Below are 20,553 nucleotides of genomic sequence, written 5' to 3'. Positions count from 1 at the left end.
TTACCAATGTATGGTCCTCATTGTCTCTCGTGGGTATGATGTTCAGTCTTGGCACTGGTCCTGTTTCATTTCAGCTTCCAGGAAATGTCAGTTCCTACGCAACAAGGTACCAGAAGGAGGTGCTAACAGCAATACCTGGTGTAAAACAGTTGGGCAAATGTTGGATTCAGGATCTACGCTCATATTTAAACAAAGCAGAAGAACAAAATTAAAGACTGAGTGACTCAACCAGCTGTTGTCACCGTGGACAGTTATCGTAGATCCCATTTAGGAATGGATTGAAAAACGCTCACTTGGTGACAAATATATCAATACACCAACACCATCAACCTAAACCATTGAGAGAAGACAGGATAGAGTAATGCCTTCATGTTTTGTGGAACAAATTCTAACCAATCATCTGAATTGTATAACAGAAATTAAGACTCAGCAGACTCTGAATGTATTTTATTTTTCAATGCTTAATATGAGAATGTGTGAAGTGTAGCCTTAGTTTCTCTCCATATTGTGAATTCAGAAGTGGTTGTCCATCAACTTTGGTTGTAATAAGTGTTCATTTGAGCTACTGTTAACATATTATCATCTCAAGCCAGCTAGCCCATTTTCCTCCAATATTAGCAAGGAATTTTCATTCACAAAGCAGATGCTCAATTAACATTTCAATTTGGCAAACTGTTCCAGAAAACACAACAACTTTGAGGCTAAAGTAGAGCTATTGTTTACCAGAGCGGTGGTTGGTATCCATTGATGAGATCCCCACAGAGTCTGCGCTTCCTCTTCGTCCTCCAGAGCCCCCAGCTCCACTGAACCTTTGACATAAGTACAGTTCCTCTCAAGGATGGAACGCAACCCCTCTAACAGAACCACACTGGTTGTGCAGCCCATGATGAAAACGGACACTCGCTTCCACGGTGATCAAGAGACTCCACTGCAGGTGGCAGTAGGATCAGAAGCCCCAAGCATATCTTCCGAACTTATCTACCTTTGTCTTAAATCAAGGCAAAGCCTTCTTACAGGTGAACTGAAAGGGTTCACATCCACGGTTGAGGAGACTCAGAATTATCCACTGTTGCTATTATCCAAGACTCTGTACATCGGAAAGCAGAGAGTCTTGGGAGACGGGTCAGCGAGTTGTATCCTCCTGTGTGATGCTCAGCAGGAACAAATGAGGGATGAAGGATGGTGTGTGTTCATTCAGTCCATTCATTCGAAGCAGGGCGTCAGCTTGTTTGACTCTTCTTCCTTCCTCACTTCTGCAGGGGGGGATGATGCAAACGTCGAGGCACTTGCTCCCTCTCCAGTTTGCCTTCTCTCCTCCTTTTCCTCACCCTTGTCATCAATCACTCAAGCCAGCCGCTTTCGTTTCTTAACTCCTTCGTCTCTCTCCTGCTCTGAGTCGAAAAGCCTAGTCACTTCTCTGACTCTGCAGAGCTTTCTACACAGCATAAGCAGACTGTTACAAACAAAGACGCGCACACACAAACTAGCCCCCACATAAATCAGCTGGTGCAGACAATGTTTTACTCTTTCTCCCTGCGTCTTTCCCTCCTTCCTCTTTCTCCCACAGACAGTGGTATTACAAGTGTTGTAGTCATCCTTCTGATGTCATACAAATATTCTCAAGGGGAATTACAAGGAATAATTATACTTCTTTTGTCTGTGCTGCAGGCTAGCAGATGTTAACACTAAAAATTAACCAATGCATTGTCTATGAATTCGAGCAAAACAAGAACAAACTTTTCAGATCGTTAGTGGGTTATCGGTTCAAACATTTATCATGAAAGCATTCGATGCTTTCCCATTTGTACATTTACAGTCTTCTGTCTTTTTTTTGTATGTTTTTAAAATGTAGAATCTATTTTTCTAATATTTTATTTAAGGTGCATGGGTGGATGGATGGAGAGAAAAATGGATGGATCGATAATGGGATAAAGTCTGAAAATACGACTACATTTCCGTACAAAACCAGGCATGAGACATGCTTAAGTCGAAGGTTATACTATTCTAACATATTTTAACGTGTCCCTGTCCTCATATTTTCTTTTTCAAAGACAAGAATAAGACCTGAATCATGTAGGGCTTGTTTATGTAAAAATGCATTGTTTTTTTTGTTTTTTTAAATGACTGTTGCGATATGCTGCAGTTTCTCTCAGATGGTGTAAATATTTCATCAGTATATGACACACTCAGCCACTTTTATCCAGCTTTTGCTGCAAAACGAGTGCAACCCAGAACAGTATTGAAAAGTTAAGAGGTAAATCTTGAGAATACTGGTAGCTAAATGTCTTTACAAGTTTCAAAACAACTGTGCCACATCCAGTGTAATCAACGTCAAATAAATCAGTCCAGATTTGACTAGGTCTTATAAATTAGGGAAGATTAAATACAATCTGGAGTCATTAAAAACTCTTTATTGACTCCAAAGCATATGCCAACTTTACCATTATGTGATAGCGCGGATATTCTTATTCTCGATCAATACATTCTCAAAAAAAAACAAAAAAACAAACCCTAATGCTTCAAAAGACAATAAGGTGGGTTTTAAAGAAAATGTAATAATTAGTACACTCCATCTGGTTAATCTGTAGCGTTAGCTGGTAAACAGCTAACTACTGTGTGTGTTTTACGCACAGCTAGCTTATGTCTAGATGGGTAAGAAATGTGTCACAGAGGAAAAGAATTGTGAATATGAACAATGAAAGATTGTTACTATTTTGTTACTTTACTAGCAAGAATGTACTGAATGATTCCCACAAATCTTTTCTTGATATTTTACGGCAAGCAGACCATTTTCTTACAGATAAGTTCTAAATGATCAAATATTTCTAATCTCTTTGTCTCTGATTTCCATAGTTCACAACAGCTCAGGTTCATTTTGCTTTGAAAAACTACTTTGGTTAATTCAAAGCTACTCTGTGTGTTCTGTGAGTAGCGGACAGGAAATTAGCTGCTCTGGCTAACACACTCAATAGCCATTAGCTAATAGCTGCGCTTGTCACCAAGCTAACATGTATTAGGAAGAAAAACCAACAATAATGTATTTCTCTGCCTTTTGAATATTCAAACAGTAAAGAAAAATGTTCACAAATGAATTTCTGGAACATTAACTGGAAGTTAATCAGAACCTCCAACAAATTCATGGCTGATCATCACTGAACCATTAACCTCAGTCCCGTCTGACACTCCTGAAATACCCATAGCTTATTTATAAATCGCATAAGATCAAGATTGTAGGAAACAAAACTGCTGTAGTGGACAGCAACACTGCAGTATGCCCACATCAAAGAGGAGGCATTAATGTAATTAAATTAAATTCCAGCCAGTAATGCACCCAACATCCTTTTACACTGACAATTGAAAACTACAATATATCCCACTAAAGGATATGACATCATTTTAAGAGAATTCACAAGAATCGTTTGCAAAAACAAAAAAGACGGCAAACCACAAAATTATGTAAGCTCAAAACTGTGACACATCTTTCTGTGATTATATTTATGGATCCTGGTGTTCCCCCCCCCGACTTTCAACAAAGAGAACAAGAAAAACATGTTCTGTTTTCTGTTCTAAAAAAGTCAAATTAATTAACTTCGCAAAAGTATTCACACTTCTTGAACTTTTTCCCCATTTTGTCATGTTACAACCACAAACCTCAACGCATTGTTATTTCCAACACAAAAATAGCACATAATTATGAAGTGGAAGTAAAGTGGGACATTTTTACAAACTGCAATCTAAAAAGCTTAGTGTGCATTTACATTGTTGTGGTCAGCTTAGTCCAAATTACAATCAACTTCAGCCAGCTTTTTTCTTCCTGCTGAAGAAAATCATCTCCACAGCATGATGCTGCCACCACCATGTGGATTCACTGCACATGGTGGTTATTTAGGGCCATCAGAGTTAAGGGGACTGAATACGAGCAGGGCTTTTATTTGTGAGTAAGTTCCAAAAATCATGCTTCATTTTCTTTCCACTCCACTACATTGCACTACATTGTACTAAAATCTAATTAAAATAATACAAATTGAAGATTTAAATTGAAAAATGGGATAGATTAATGTTTTTTGGTTTTATAAGCTTAGAGAAAGACTTTCTTGATTGAAACCAATCAATGACTATGAATAAGTGATCAATTAAAATTAACAAAGATTTCTACTGTGAATAGAATAGTACATTAATAATTCTTCAATTTTGCTCTGAGGAGGCATAACTCTTTGTCTTTACATGTTGGGATTCCTACACCACGATTGCTTCTCTACGGTGCAATAAGAGGCACTAAGGCGGATGACGTGCATCACTGCTGCCTCCAACAGTCTGTTAAAAACTCTGCAACTGCACTGAAATCTGATGACTCACTGGAAAAAAAAGAAAAAAAACCTGGTCTTTACCTCATTTGTCAAAACAGATCCACAGAAAAAAATTCCTCCACGGCCACAAGACTACAGCATGCACAAACGCTGCCAGGCCGACTGCAAGTCTGAGCAAAACGCACCAGCAGGCAACAGTTATGAAAGTATTGAGAGGAATTAAAGGAAAAATGAACCACAGCAGGCAACTTTCACTACAATGTGTTGACCACCATAAAGCTTTCAATAACTTTTTTATTTTTTTGATATGTTAAAGGTAAACCTTCTTTATTCAGGGCTTTCAATTGGGATTATTATTCTGGGAGGAATGATTAAACTGCTTTAGTTTCTAAAACCTAGCTTTGGGTTCACAAATCTAAATTTGTAGCAAGTTATGTTTAATTCATTCTCCATTAAAACTGTGATGTTCAAATATATACATACAATACATATTTGGTTAAATTAACAAAAACTGTCAACTTGTCTCCAAAAAAGTAAGTAATCATGATTCAGTTACTGGACGTTCCACTGCCTTCGGTATGTTTTATTAAATGTTTAAAGTGAATTTATGTGTCTATATTTCTGCCTATATTTAACTTTTGGTCCAAAAGGATCAGAGAAAAACCACAAGAATTATAAACTTGTGGATTCAAACACAACGATGCTTTTTATTCCAGAATTATTCCACCATGAAAAAATAACTAATCCCCAAGTGCCCACATCTGATAGTTATTGTAAAAAAAAACATAAGGGTGCATTGAGTACCAGGGAAATGTTTAGATATGTATTTTCATTTTTTCTGCCTCACAAATTAAAGTAAAAAGTCAAAACCACCATTAAGCAAAAAGAACACAAACATCTCACATTAGACAAAAACAACCACAAAACAAACGGCTAGCGAGCTTTTAGCGGGCAATAAATTTTTACGCAGATTTAGGTTGGTTTGAAAACTGCGCTTTTGTATTTTCGCAAACCAGAGACACTGTTCTCCCATTGTCTTTGTCCTCGTTTCTTCTCCAATTTTGCAGCAGTTCGTAAGGGAAAAAGAAAATTGGGTTAATGATAATGACCGTTAGAGCCAAATCTGGGTCGAACACATGTGATTTAGATATTGAGAGTCTCATGAAAGGCCTGCAGGTATTGCCGTGGACTGGAATATCATCTGTGTGCAGAAAGACTTTATCCAGACAAGCCTTTGGCAGAATTTACCAACTAGTATAGGGAGTCGTATTCCTGCTTACTTGTCTGGGCGCTTTTCTAAGTGGGTCTCTCAGTTGAGGTGTTCCAGTTTTACCCATTACCACATAAGTTGGCCACCTGAGGGAAACGTTTTTCATATTAAATGGCTATTTTTATGCTAGACAGAGCTTGGATTGAAACGATGTCAGCTGGCTTGAAGCACATTTTTAAGGTCGCTACCCATTTCCTCCCCTCCCCCCTATACAAAACTGGCTGCTTTTTTTATGTCTTAGGCGCGATTATATTAAAGTCATTCCGCTGTAAGAGAAAGAAAAAAATAAAAGGTCCTACACACAGCACCAAAAAGTCACACTCAGAGGGTGTGATGTAAACACACAGGCAGGGATACAGTTTAGAAAGTCTAAATAGCGCAAAAGTTGATTGTTGTAACAGATTTTAAAGAAAAAAAATTAAGTAAACAAGCAATATGGATGGTTTAGCAAGCTTTCATCCTAAATATATTTTATGTCGAGGATGGGAGCGCCGCAAAACACGAGCAGGTCGAAATGAGAAGGAAAAGAAACCACATGACCAGAAAATCTGTAGCTTTGGCTTCTGAGGACAACAGAGCTCAGCAGAGAACCACACTCCATATCAACTTCTGCATCGTGGCACAGATATAGGTCAGCAGCGCTAAAGCATCTGCAAATCTACAGATTATCTAGTAGCAGGTTTTTAACACTCTAATCAGACCAAATCCTCTGGCGTTGAGTTGACTCTTAGTTCACCGATTTAGCTACTGTACCTAAAAACCAGAGATGGCAGGAAGGTCTCGGGAGGTTCTGCACAGGAGCAAGAAATTAACTCGAGGTATTAAAAAAAGAAACATTCGTGCGTGGTGCAATGCCAGCAGAGCTTTATTTAAAAGAACAGAGAGAGGAATGAAGCCAACAGAGGCTAAACTGCCAACATTTCTCACATTTGGAAGTCATTTCTAAACCTGCAGGGGCCGCCTTTATGGCTTGGCCTCCACTGCATTTACCAAGCGGCCCCACCTATTTAGTGTTATCTACTCAGGTTCAAAAAAGTATTTGCTGCATTACAGTTTTATTTGTTATTTGCTTCTTTTTTTCAAACTTTGTGTTCAGATAAAACACATTTTGGTGTCAAAGATAACCAGAACAAATAAACAAATAAAGGTTCTGTGCAATTGTTCTCCAAGTCAATTCAACCACAGGGAATGAATGACTTCAATTGTGTTTGTGTTTGGACTTTTACTAGACCATTTGAAAAATTGTAATATTGCTCTTTTTGAGACTTTGAGATGTGAATCTGCTGATGTGAATTTATGGTTCTGTCTGTGTCCAGAAAAACTTAGATTCACCAGAAGACAGAGTCAGGGTAAGAAATAGCAAAAGCCTGGTGATAAGAAAAAAGGGAATTAAAGCAGAATTTAAACAAATAAAAAAAACATCTAGCCAAAGTTTTAATCTGTAAATGTGTTTTTAAGTTAGATTTTTAAAACAAAACCTGTCTGATTTGCACTGCAAAGTCCACTGCAAAGTCCCAGCAGCAACTAGCAATCTGGTTTGGTTTCTGAATTTTAATCGAGCCTTTGGAATGTGGTCTGCTGGCCATATACACTAAGGCAGCAGTTTTGACAAAGAAAAACATGGGACAACACAGTTAAAACACGTTAAAATTAAAGGATTTTGAAAACATTTTTAAATTTAACTGGAGGCCAGTGAAGCATGGCTAAAAGATCATTCATTTCCTTGTAGCTGTTTAAAAAGAAAATCAGGCTGCAACATCTTTTAAGTGCTGAAGTTGTGTGAATAGGAGAATCAAATATGGAAGTTATAAGCACTTGAATCACTGTTTCTGTTTTCTTTTTCTAGATAATTTTGGTTTGGTGTTTGCCAATTGCTTCCTACAAGTGTTGTTTGATCTGACTCTCGTTAAAGTGCAAGAAACCTACTGCCATCCAACTTTGGATGTCAGTAAGACAATTAAGGTGATGCTTATGGTAGCACAAGTTCGTGTGTTTTACTGGTCGATAAACTTGACAGTCGTCTGCGTAGAGATGAAAAGGACTTTTGTGTTTCCAAAGGTTTGAACCTAGTGGAAGTAGGTAGAGAGAAAATGTACTCTAGGTCCAAGAATGGAGCCTCGGGGTACCCCCAACAGGCAGAGCAGCAGGGGTGGTGGAAGTAGTATTAATATTGCACAAGATTCTGTCCAAGAGGTATATCCTAAATCAATAAGGAGCTCAGCTGATGATGCCGACCCACTGCTCCAGACTGGAAAAACTTTTTAAGTCCAACGGTACAAGAGTAAAGTGAACAGAGTCGGGCTGTATTGCATAGTTTTCCCCATAAAATATGAAATAATTATTTGAAAACAGTATTCTGCTTGAGTTATCTTTGTCTGAAATTAACCCAAAAAAAAAAAAACAACTAAAACCAACAAAATATTTATGGGTGTGGATTTGTTTTTCTGATACTGTATGCTTGCAAGTGAACTCACTCTCAGGTCTAGATGATTTATTGCATGAACAGGTATTCATAATTAATGCTCCCCAGAGTGCTCTGTGTGACACCAAGTTGGTGAGAAGAAAGGGGGCAGGTATAAAAATAGCGCGGACACCCAACATCATCTCATGCATTATTAAATGCAGCCCACAGTTCTGAACTGTATCCTTTATGACACTAAACACACTGCGGGCAAGGGGACAAATGATGAGCCTCTGGGACATAATTGCCAAGCAGACAAGATAAAGACTAAATAAAAAACACATTTTTACCAAGAAAAAGGATGATTTATACCACCTGTGCAGTTCTACGACTGAACAACTTTTGTATAAACTATAGTCCAGCATAACCCATTTGTCATCTTTGTCAGCGCAACTACCGGTGCTAAGTAAGTTCTCATGGTCAGTGTGCTATATATATATATGCATTTACCAGACCAGCATATATGCTTAACACGAAAGAGGCAGCTGCACCATTAGGATCCGTCCAAAATAGAACAAGGGATAGCTATCCCAACTTAACCATGAGAAGTTCATAGTAGGACTGAGTCTTACACATACTCATCTATTATCCAGCTCATTAGCACTTGTTAATTGTGACAGGGCATGAAAAAGTCATGATGCTTAGATTTGAAATAAACATACAGCCAGTGCAACAACAAAATGGTTTAGATAAAGGCATTTACATGAGACAAATCCCGGTACAGACCTGATTCCAAGAGAAAAGACGTCAAAGTTGTAACTCAAAGGTAAATGTTATGCAGTCACAATGACCTCAAGTTATTTTGGAAAGAAGACGGAGCAAGAAATTTCAGACTCTAGATGTGCAAAGCAGGTGGAGTGATACCCCAAAAGGCATGCACGTACAATTGCAGTGAAAGTTGCTTCTACGTATACAAAAGTACACTACAGTTTTCAGATGTGTATTTGTAAACAATTCTCCAAATTTTGCTTCATTGTCCACCTTTTATAGCAATTTTATCACAGAACATGTACATCAAATCCAGAAAAGACTTTATGGCATAATAACATTAGAAAATGTTCCAGGTTACAAATATGTTTGCAGTACATCACAATTGGGCATACTCTATTAAGACACATAAATACATATACATATATTTGCATATAAATGTCTGCTTAGTTTTGTACAAATATCTGCAAAGTGTAAAACTAAATGCAGTTAATTTTTGTGTGTACAACCTTGACCAATAAAGCATATTCTGATGAACAGCAATCACAGATTGATCACTATATGCAACAAGACACAATCGCAGAAGAAGTGAGCACAACATAATTAGTGTCTGCATTAAGCTGACTCAGGGATTCTGCATCCAGATCTTCTGAAAACAACTTAAGTTTGTCTATTCTAATTTTTATCTCTTGGTGTTTCTGACAAACGTATCACGTTACAAGGTGCATCTGCAAGGATCAGGTGACAGATTGCACCAATTGGTGTGCATGCATCGAGTTAAAGCAGCCAGTGTGCATTTCAGTTACCTGGCAACCTCTTTGAGAAAGTTGTAACTAGAGTCAGTAATGGGAAACATACGGCAGCAGCTGGCAAAATAACTACACATTCAGTGATATTAAACATCATCATTGGTCCAGGGGGCAGCAGTTTCTCATCATGTTCAAATGTCTCTAAAATGATGGTTTGATTTAGCCCCCTTATAGTATCTCATTTTTTTATATAGTTGTCTGTCTTGTATGACAGTAGAGACAGAGAGAGTTGTTTCCTTCTTACCATCAACACTGAAGTTCTAACAGCCTCAGAGACGCTCTGCCTGAGCTCCGCCGCCGTCCCAGGCTTATTGAGCCCCCTGGTAAACTTCCTCGGCTCAGGTGGAGCAGAAGCCATTGCGCAGTCCACCTTTCATCGGGCAGCCAGGTGCTGAGAGGAGCAGAGTAATACCGAGGTGTCAGTGGGAACGCCTATCTTATAGTAATACTGCTTTACAATGCCATTGTACCTGAGTGAAACTTCAAAGTTCCGTCGCTCATCGCGAACGCCGCGGCTCACGAGCCCCGGGGACAACTCCGCCAAAGTGTGACGCCCATTTCTCTGTGTATTGGTATCCAATTGGACAGCACCGAAAACCAAGGCACCCATAATGTCTCCAGCCCACATCCTATGATTTATTTTCGGAGTTTTTATTCGGCTTCCTTAGCATCTCTCTTTAATTTTAGTTTTAGTTGCTTTATGTCTAAATTTCTAATGTGACACAATGAGTGATGTAATACACAATGAGTTTTCATGAGTTCAAAACATTGAAATGGGCTCAGTTACGCGTTGATTCCAACGTACCGCAGTCCGATATCGCCACCTGCTGGAACATGGATGTAACTACCAGAGATACAGTTTAGTAGAAATGTTGCGACAAATACGTCCGTCATATTGAGTGGACACCAATATTAGTATTTTTGAAAAAATAGAAGAATTAAAATATAAATGAGAAAATGAAATAAAAACTATATGAAACACAATGTGTCTATAATGGATGGAAGCTTTTCTCATATTCCTAATGAAAAACAGCAGATCTCTATATTTGATGGTTACAATCATCACTGATACTAAAGCAATATGTTTTGATTTAAAAAATGTGTAAAAGAAAAAAAGTTAGTCGTGTATTTCAGTTGTTAATTATTACTTTTTGAGTAATAATAAGGATAATGTTAATAATATAATATTATAACAATTGTACCTGATAATTCCAGCTTTTTTGGAATTTATTATCAAGAAATATTGCTAGGACAAAAGAAAAATCGACGAATTACAAATGTTCTTACAATAGCAGCAATTTCCTAACAAATTATATATAGTAATGATGGTGTTTTTGCACAGACACAAAATCAATGATTTGAGGTACAGCCATCCCTGTTGTCTCTAGACATTTTGTTGATGAATACTATAAAATTAATTTTGTAACAAATGTTTTATTTTTATTATGCTCCTTGCTGTTAATCATAAGTTATGAAATGAAAAATGAAAAACACCCTTTGCTCACTTTTCCAGTATGTGGTTTAACCACAAAGAGGCAGTAAAGTATCACTATTGATGCATTATTTATGTGCAGCAGTTTTCAACCACCCCCTCATTTCTTTATGGTGTATATATATCAAAAGAGCCAGACTTTCTTCAAAGTGTTCCCTTCTTTTATGATAAATGTTGATTTTTCCGCTCCGTCTTTGAGGTTGGCCATTTATTATTAATTTGTCTATTTCTTGAGCTAACACTAACTTATAAGATTTGTTTAAGCACTAGAAATGCTCTATAGTCAAGAAATACTAGTTTAACTTGTATTTTTAATCTGCACTAAAACTAACAGCCTGTAGCAAGAACACAATTTACTAAAGCTTCTCTTTTTGAATTGATGTTTTTGGCCCATTAAAAATAAAATTTCTGAAGGGAAACCAACATTTCATAAGCCTGAACACAACATTTGGTGGTGCCAGCATTATGCTGTGGGTCTGCTTTTGTCCGGCAGGGTCAGGTTTACAAAACAAACTAAAACCATCTGTGACCTGCTTTCAATTTCTAAATTATGCACCACTTTATGTTGCTTTATGTCAGCTGTAATTCTAGTATTTTACATTATTATTGTAACGTTACAACACGTCAAAAAAGTTAAAGAGATATGAATACATCACAGAGCATCATTGTTCCATTCTAATTTTATAGCTAAGTGCTTTTGTAGGCTTGAATCAGTTTCAGGACCAAAACGCTGTTAAAAAAAAATCAACAAATCGCGGCAGAGAATGACACAAAGAGCACGGATGCAGTACATTTGTCCCCGGTGTTGTATCCACTGTCTGCGGCAGAGCGGCGCTGCACCACCCTCTCTCTCCTGACTGGCTGTGTGGGACCGTCCGCGGCAGTAACTTAAAACCCGGAGACGAGTGGTCCAGACGAGCCCGCAAACGAGGCGTTCCCAGCCACCCTGGCCAGACCGAGAGATATCCATCGCCTCCGTCCGCCATCTCTCTGCGCCGGGGGGCAACTATTCGTCCACCGCTCACCATAGGCGCCTGTGACTCGTGTGTTGTTTTTATGTTTTCCCGACTGGAAAACGACAGTGGACGCACAGAACTAACTGGCTAGCTCTGTAGCTAGCATCAGTTAGCTTGGATAGCAATCAGCTTTAAACGTACTCGATTTAAATGTAGGGTCTTTTTGTAATTTTACTGACTTTCGACAAGAGAATGTGGATATATTTTAAAACGGCTTTTGATTAGAATATGTATTTTACGGTGTTGGTTATTTTCGCGATATTTAGCAGCTTTGCTTAAGTTTTGTAGCACCAGCCAGACTGTCGCCTCGGGCAGCTAGCATGTTAGCTGCTGGACACAGACGCCGTTTTCCGGACACTCACAGATGGAAGATCCGCCGTACAAGATAGCTGCACGGCTTATCTGTCTGCTTCGCAACGGGCTCCAAAGCGGGACTACTTCACTTCCTTTTGTTTATCATTGTTAGTCCACCGACACCAGCAACAAGAACAAGAACAACACATCTTTTTTTTTCTTTCTTTCTTTTTTTTTTTTTTTTGCATAATTTCTCAATGTGTTGTGCTGTACTATCTGGGAGATCAGTTCAAGTTATTGGGCTGACTTTTGAGGAAATACGTGGAGAAACTGAGTAGAAGCTGTTGTAGCAAAGGACCAAAAGAAGTACAGCACGCCTCGGAGGAGACCAAGTAACGATACCAAAGTACGCTGAGCCGAGCCGCAATGAAATCTATGGCAAGATCTGCGTTTTTCTGCTTTGCGATCTTCCTGACTTCTGTGGCTGGTGAGTGGCGTGAATTGATTTTTGTTGATGAAAATGTTCTCATGGTGAATATTTTATGCTCTCCTTTAGCCATAGTCTGTCCCACAAAGTCTTCGTTTGTTTTAAATCATCCATATGTTGTTTACGAGGCTGAGTCTGATCCTTTTTGCGTGATTATTTCTTCAGGGGCGGTCCAGACATTTTTGGGGGCCTGAGCAGCCATATTGATTCACAAAATTAACTTTTGTATAACAAACAGTAAAACATGATTGTAGTGTTGGTATCCTTGAAGGACGTGTGTCTCTTTGATTTAGCTGAACAAATAGTTGGAAGGTAGTAGCAGAATAAATAAAGATCTGGTCCATGCCAATGTATTCAGCGGCACTCCTGTTCAGTTTCTGCTGATTTTACATATTTCATTGGATTATAAACTACAGTCAGTAGAGCAGGTTGATATGGTTTTTTAATAGTTCCTGACTTTACTTGACCTGCGTTTAGCGTCAGTCTCAGTCCTTAAAAATGTAAAAGTTGGTCATTTTCCCTGTTAAGGTCACAAATTGGAGATAATATCGACTTATTTGTTGTTGTAGATACAAGAGCGTTCTCTATTATCATGAATTCCACATACACACAAGTAACAGTCTTAAAGAAGCCTTGCTAAGTGTGTAGGTTGTTTTTTTTACTATTCCAGCTTTGCTCACTGTAATTGTCATTGTTGAGGGAGGGAAGGGGATGAGTGCAAAGTTGTGTGCCAACTTGGGACACTAAAACTAACTAAGTTTAGTTCAAAAAATTCTTTTTTGATCATTTATGCTGAAATAAGGGACCATTTTTAAAACCCTGGCTTTTATCAGAGACATTCAAAAGTCAAATCAGTTTTCCAAAGAGTGAACGCATCATACTGACGCACTGCCAGCTTGCACTAATTACAACACTCTTCGGTGTGGCTGCTGTTACAGAGATGATGCAAAGTTTGCCGTTTTCAGTATCCGTAAAGTGTTTCAGTGGTTTTAGAGAAGGCACAGAGATGTAAGGACCTATTTAAAATCAAACAGTGTTATCTGAGATATCTGTGGTTTATTTAAGCTATGATAAAATTTCATTTGAATTACCACAATACTGTAAAATTGCTCAGTTTAATCCTTTCTGAACGTTGAGCCTTGGTCTGTTGTGGATTGTGTAAGCATTACCATTGAGTTCAGGATCTACATTCTCAAAAATATACACAAGAACCGTGATTTTAGTAATGCTAGCCATTGTATTGGCCAATATGAAATGCAAAAAAAGTTTAAAATGCCAACGATGTAATCACTGGCAATTATTCTACCCAAATTGTTGTAAAAGGTCAAAGCTTTACAAAAACAAGAAATTGGAATTTCTTGGAAAAACTCTGTTTTGTGCATATCTATTCTAATTTTAAAATATCCAATTTTATTTAGACTGTTAACTAGGAGCTAATATTGCTATCTTGAGCAAGTCATAGATGTAGTGGAAGTTGCAGCATGTTTTAACAGACAGACATCACGAAAAATTACATCTATGGCATTTGTTTGAGCACTGCTGGCCAGGAGCTGTAAGCACCTGCTTAGTTTGCTTAAGCCTCCGACCAGCAGTGCATTGAGAGAATCTTCTAACTGTCCTTCCTAAATTCAAATTCACACACACTGTCTCTGTTGTCTGTCAGTTGCGTTAAAAAACAACAACAAAAAAACTTAGAACCCTTTTCAGTCTCTGTGTGCAAAAGGCCTGGAAGAAAACGCAGCCAAGCACGCGCAGTCCCCGCCTGCCAACTCATGCCATGTGTTTGAGACCTCGGAGTTGAAGCCAGGCTTCTGTGAAACCTTGAGCACGATAAGATAGTAGCAGACAGAGGAACAGTAGAATGTGTGGGAAGAAAAGATGGGTAGCTGAGGTGAAAAAAGTTCAGCCGGGTGGCGGGAGTCGCTGCCAAAAATCTCTTTGGAGCATATGTTGCTTCATTCCTCAATTCATAGGCATAGAGTTGTCAGAAACTATATCTGTTATTTTTATTATTTGAAGCGGTTAGTGTTTGGGGATTGTTCTCAGAATTTTCCTACAACCAAAAATTTATTGTATTTTCTCAATATTTTAATTGATACACCAACATAGAGTAGGTATCATAGTGATAGGAGGTTGAATATGAAAGCATGCCACACTTTTTATATTTTTATCAATAAATATGTTGGAAAATAATGTAACATTTCTACCTGCTTCACAAATGTGAGACACTTTCTTTTGGTCTATCACATAAAATTCTAATAAAATAGATTCAATCCTGTAGTCATACTGTGACAAAATGTGGGAAAGTTGAAGCCTTGTAAGTACGTTTGCAAATCTGTGTGTGTTCAGGCTCGTTATGCTCAGAATCCAATGTGTGGTTGTTTGGCCAAAGGGCATTAAAAAAAGTGTTGTTTTATATTCAGACCTTCAAAACGCACTCATTGACATCAGGAAAGCTGCTGTGCAGGAGAAGTTGCTCACAGGCTGGGTGCAGTTCTTGCTCTTATCTTGTTCAAGAACTCTTCAGAGTGATTCTGAACCGATTGCAAGTAACGGCTAGGAGTGCCTCGTCTTATAAATTGGACATATAGATAAACTGCACCAGTGTGTGGATAATTCCCTTGCTAAACTGATATTAAATTTCATCCCAGCCATAGTTAAAATGCAGAAAGTTATTAGTAATCTTTCATAAACATCTGTTTCCTTCCTTCCATATGCCTTCCATTTAACCTGTTTGCAGCCGACTTTGGTTTGGTTGGGCTAATGCTACATGTCCCATGGGACTAATTAGTGTGTTGGTGTTCCCGAATTGGGAAGCAGTTCCAAACAATTCTCAAACCTTCTGGCGCTACTTTTAGATTCTTCTCAGTTTCAGAACAACTTGTAGCAAATTCCTACTACAGTCCACATGGAAGTACTTCTCTGATACAGAAGTTTAGTGGTTATAATTCTAGTCAAAATGCTGCACATTTAAAAAAATATGGCACATTTTCATCTACACATCTAACAAGACTACATTATTGGCCATCACACTTTTTTGTTAGCCAAACAAATCCCTAATTTCTCCCTGAACAATCTAGTTCTTTTTTTTCTTTTTTTTTTACTTTTAGCAGTGATGTCAAAAAGGAGACTATGGCTGGTCCTACGAAGGAGACTTAAATGCTTTCTTTGGTATGCAATGTTGGCCTTCCATGGAGGTAAACAAAAGAGTAGTAAGCTGGTTAATGAATGGCTTTCAAAAGACTAGAGATGTTTTCCACTTCCCATACCGGAAGTGGCAAACACTTCTGGTATGGGAATCAGCTGTTACGATTCAGCAACAGAAAAACAGCTGAGTCGACTTAAAATGTTTCTTGTTCTTCAAAGTGCAGACATAAATGTACTGAATTACAAATTTCTTTCATAACTCTGCACAATTACAGCACACTTAAGTACACCAATGGCCTCACAAGCTTGCTCAAACATGTAAAGTCAACAGAATTTTAATTTGTTCAGTCAGGGGTGTAGCAGCCATTGTAAAATAAATAAACTGAAACTGACGAGAGCAATAGGTTGACTATCTTGGTCAAACATGTAAAAAAAAAAAAAAAACACTGCAACAAACCTTTCAGAAAGTGCAATCGGGATGAATGATAAAGCCTGACGTCATTCAGAGGACAAAGCAAAGAATTAAACTAGAATTCTAGATTATTTTTTTTTAATTTCCCAATACCGGGTTTGATACAGATATTAATATCAGATCAGTGCATCTCTACAAAAGACAGATTTTGGCTACAAACTGCAGTTATCCCATAGAAACAGAGATACAGCCATTATAAACTTACAAACCGGTATTTGAATACCTGAAGCAAAGCAATGTGGACACAGAATATGAGAGATTATGATACGTTAGTATTTGAAACTATACATTGACATTCAAGAGGAGAGCAGCGTGACTGCAGCTTGTAGGCTCGGTTGCTGCTGGAATGAGAGATCATTTAGTCTCACCTTAGTTAGAGTTGTGAGCTGTGGCGAACGCAGCGATTTATACAATGGAACAGTATTCAGTGAGCGTTCTGCGACGGCCAAAAGGAGAAATTAAGCGGATGTTTCAGAAAAACAAAAGGTGCAGCCTTGAGATGGTAACTCAGAGTGACAGCCTATGATTAGCACAGAGCGTTCTCCTTGACCAGCAGAGACAATGAGTCTGGAGTTCTAAAAAAAAAAAAGAAAATGTTGAGGATTTTCGCAGACAGAACCTTTGCAGGGTAGCCGCAGGGATTTCAGTCGATATTGGGCTTTTTAAAAATCACATCTGCCAACTCTGTAATTGCTGCTCTTCTCTGTTGCCATCCTTTTACATCACAAACCGTGGATGTTGCTATGTGCTTCAGCTTTGCAAAGGCTCTCACAGAAGACATCCAGAAAACAGTAACTCCCAGCTGTAAGAATGTTAAAGATTTACTCTAAAACGTGGGAATGCACTAAAAATTATATTGCATTGTCAATAAAAAATTATATTGAGAATCTGCTTGGAGAATAGGGTAGATTCATTATGGGCTTGTATTAGATTCTCAAGAAATGATGTATGATATGGTCTCTTTAAAACAGACAACAATTATTCCTTTTGTATAGCTGCTAAAACAACATTGATCATTACACCTATAATAATGTAGTAATTATTATTTTTGATGTTGCTGCCTAGCAGACATGTTTCTTTATTTTCAGAGCCTTAAGGGTGATAAGGTGTGGCTCCATTAATTTTACACTTTGACATTCCATTTTTTTGTGTTTTTTCTTGGAAACGTGGGCTACTCCATTGCTTACTCAGTTATCTCATGAGGCAGATCTTAAACCATAATTCATAGTGATTTAGAACCTGAAACTTTATAACTTTGGTGTACTTTAACAACGGTAATCAACCCATACCTAGCTGGGAATTAGCCAGGGTTTCCTCCTAAGTAGCATTGTCTTTTAGATGTATGTTAACTCTTGAAGCTGGTTGTGAACAACAGGGTTTCTGTTGTATCAAATCCACGACTGGTTACGTTTTTGTAAGAGGAGATGTTTGCACTAGGCCAATTTAATATTAAAAAAGATGTAATCTGCAATTATGACACAGTGACTATGATACGACTCGCAATAAGTGAACAAATGTTTAACTAAGCCTTTCATGTCTTTCTGGTTTGGGTTTGTGAAATTATAGAACTCGGACTATCAAGCTATTTTAAAAAAATGCTAATTTTTACAATTCAACAATGTGGTTTTATTGGTAAAGTTACATTTGTGTACATCTTTTGGCAATTAAACAACTTAATTGTAGTTTCTTAATGACTTTGCCAACACATCTTAAAATTTGCTGCGGTAATAAAAGAACAAGCATTAGTAAATGTATGTCTGGGATAGCAATTATTTAATTTGATAATATTTGTTACAGTCATCACGATTTTTACTATATTGATATTGCGGTAATGGTAATTTTACAGTCTTATGAAACCCTATCAAACACCTTTCCTTCAGCTGATGAATAGTGCACAGCAATATGTGGGGTGAGTTCGTTTTTTTCTAAAGACTGAAAGACGAGTGTAAAAGCTTTTTGTCAACCTCACGATGAAGTGTGCTGCTTCGAGCAGCAGGTGGGGGAGGGGCCATCATGAGCTACAATCAAAGACAATGCCAGTTAATTTTGTGTTTCTCAAGGACTTTAAACTAAAGGTACGACAGAATATTTTAGAGGTTATGAATGTGCAACTTTTTAAAGCTTGGCATTCCTTGACATGGCCACTGACATACCAAAAGTTTCATTGTATACATTAGTCAAAATATGTATTTCTGGCAGTCACTAATATTCTTAAGGGATTTTTGGTTCTGATCCATCACTCTTCTTTTAGCACTGTGAGTTTCATTGGAAATAACTTTCTCTCCCAGAAAAGGAGAAACCCCCATCATACCAGACAGCCACAGGCCTTGCTGGTTTAACATTGTTTTGTGGTGAAAATAAGCCTATCAAGCTACTGTATGGCAAGACAAGCCCATACTTGTAACTCATTTCTTCAACAAGGAAATTATGTTATAAACACAGCCTAAATGGAGGTACAGCCTAAAACCAGACTTCCTTGCTTATATAATCCGAGATTATGCACCCCCACCCCCATAGAGTGAGAGCAAACACCACTTGTCGTGACCGTTTTCATGACATATTTGGGAAAGTTAAGGTATACAGGGATAATAGAAGGAGGAGTGTGGGTGGGGGTTTTGGTGTTAACTGTGTGGTGGTCAATAATGGAGGCCTCCCAGCTTTGAGGGGAGTATAAACCAAGGATTAGCATAACTGTACCAGACTCAGACAGACACAGACTGAGCGGTGGTGTTATCGGGGGGGTCATTACAGAGCACCAGATGGAACAGATTAAAGCCCCCTCGCCCCATCTTTAAACTTAACCTGAGTACTTGGAAAATCAGGGGTGTCAGCAAATGCCAATCCGATTCATCCTACCTCACCAAACAAGCCGTGCACCCAAACAGCAGCGGACACGGCTCACACAGGTACAAGTGCTTCTCAGAAGATTTGCTTCACCCTGACCCTTTTGTGCTAATGAAAACACGCTATGTTTCGGAGAAGACAGTCTGGGGCAGTTCTACCTGGAGAGAGGCGAGGGTGTTGAAAAGCACCGATACATTCTGATGGGGAGTCAGTGCTTGGCTTTGAAAAGCTTGCATGCCTGCTTGAGGCAATGACTGTGCATGCACAGATGCATGAGCCCAGTTTTCAGCCAAGAAAGACTGCCGTTTTCCCCACTTCCCTTCTCCTGTTTCTGGCTTTAATCGCGTACGAGAACTTAAACGTGTGCAGAGAGAGCAGCCAACACATCCTCGTGCCTTATAATCAAGTTTCAGACCGCCTTGTCTTGCGTTGGCAGAGGGGAGGGGAGGAGAGGGAGAGATTAGATCGCTGTTGTTTTTTAGCAGCAAAGCCGAGGGAAGGGGTGGCGCGAGGGGAGCTGGGAGGGTGCACTGAAGGCCAGTTGGGGGAGGAGGGAGAGATTAGCAAATAACTGGGCCATGGGTAAACACTCAGCAGTGCCCGCCGTCCTCCAATGGAGAGCCTCAGAGCAGAAAACTACTCTGTAGTCTTTTGATATGACTACCCTCTCTCTTTCTCTCATCTTCCTCGCTCCACTGGCCTTGCTTGCATACTGTGACCCACAATCCATTGCTGCATCGGGAGCCACAATTACATGATGAGCTCCACAGAGCAGTGCCCGAAACAGGGGCTGTCATGCTGAATAAGAGATGAACGTAGAGATTGGCATCCAAACAGAAACAGTTCTAAAAACATTGGATTAGGATCAGTGAGCTGCAGATGAGTTGGTAAGAAGTGACAATAGGTGCCTCCCTTGGCTGAGACTACACATAGCGGGGTTCCTAAGCAGACTGGAGCTGGGTTTTAGTATTTATCAGACCTGGATAAGTGGGATAAACAAGTTTCCTTCCTTTCCTGTAAGCTTCCATCATATATATTATAATACTTGTTTTCTCGTGTACTTTCTTTCTTCTGTCCTTCCTTGTACCTACTTTCATCACTTTTCTCACTACTTGTCTGATCTTCCCGTCTTATTTCCTTCATTCATTCAGTCATTCCTTGTCCTTTATTCCTTACCTTACTTTGTTCCATATGTTTCTTGTGTCCTTCCTGCTTTTTACTTTCCTTCCACTCATCTTTTCTTCTG

At 38.7% G+C, this 20,553-nt stretch overlaps 2 protein-coding genes across 6 annotated transcripts in view; one reads left to right on the top strand and one right to left on the bottom strand.

Annotated features, from left to right (window-relative positions):
• The window catches only part of LOC103474130 (dedicator of cytokinesis protein 9-like), a 48,266-nt gene extending 37,977 nt beyond the window's left edge, over positions 1-10,289 (bottom strand). For 2 of the 5 annotated variants that reach the window (XM_008424896.3, XM_081615594.1), the window contains exon 1: positions 724-1,437. In XM_008424896.3, coding sequence (XP_008423118.1) covers positions 724-885 — 162 coding nt within the window. In that variant the 5' untranslated portion in view covers positions 886-1,437. Of the gene's footprint in view, positions 1-723; positions 1,463-9,799; positions 9,947-10,025 lie in introns of those variants that run through there. The other 3 variants (XM_081615596.1, XM_008424946.3, XM_017310658.2) reach the window with 3 other exon arrangements.
• Positions 10,290-11,857: 1,568 nt separating this feature from the next.
• LOC103474116 (bone morphogenetic protein receptor type-2) overlaps positions 11,858-20,553 on the top strand; it is a 34,211-nt gene continuing 25,515 nt past the window's right edge. Inside the window, exon 1 of the mRNA XM_008424862.3 lies at positions 11,858-12,844. Within this exon, the coding sequence (XP_008423084.1) occupies positions 12,784-12,844 (61 nt within the window). The 5' untranslated portion in view covers positions 11,858-12,783. The remainder of the gene's footprint in view (positions 12,845-20,553) is intronic.

This window comes from Poecilia reticulata, chromosome 2, assembly GCF_904066995.2.
Source record: "Poecilia reticulata chromosome 2, P_reticulata-male-v2, whole genome shotgun sequence".
Classification (NCBI taxonomy): domain Eukaryota; kingdom Metazoa; phylum Chordata; class Actinopteri; order Cyprinodontiformes; family Poeciliidae; genus Poecilia; species Poecilia reticulata.
The sequence above is the reverse complement of the archived record's forward strand: the minus strand, read 5'-3'. Positions and strand labels throughout refer to the sequence as shown.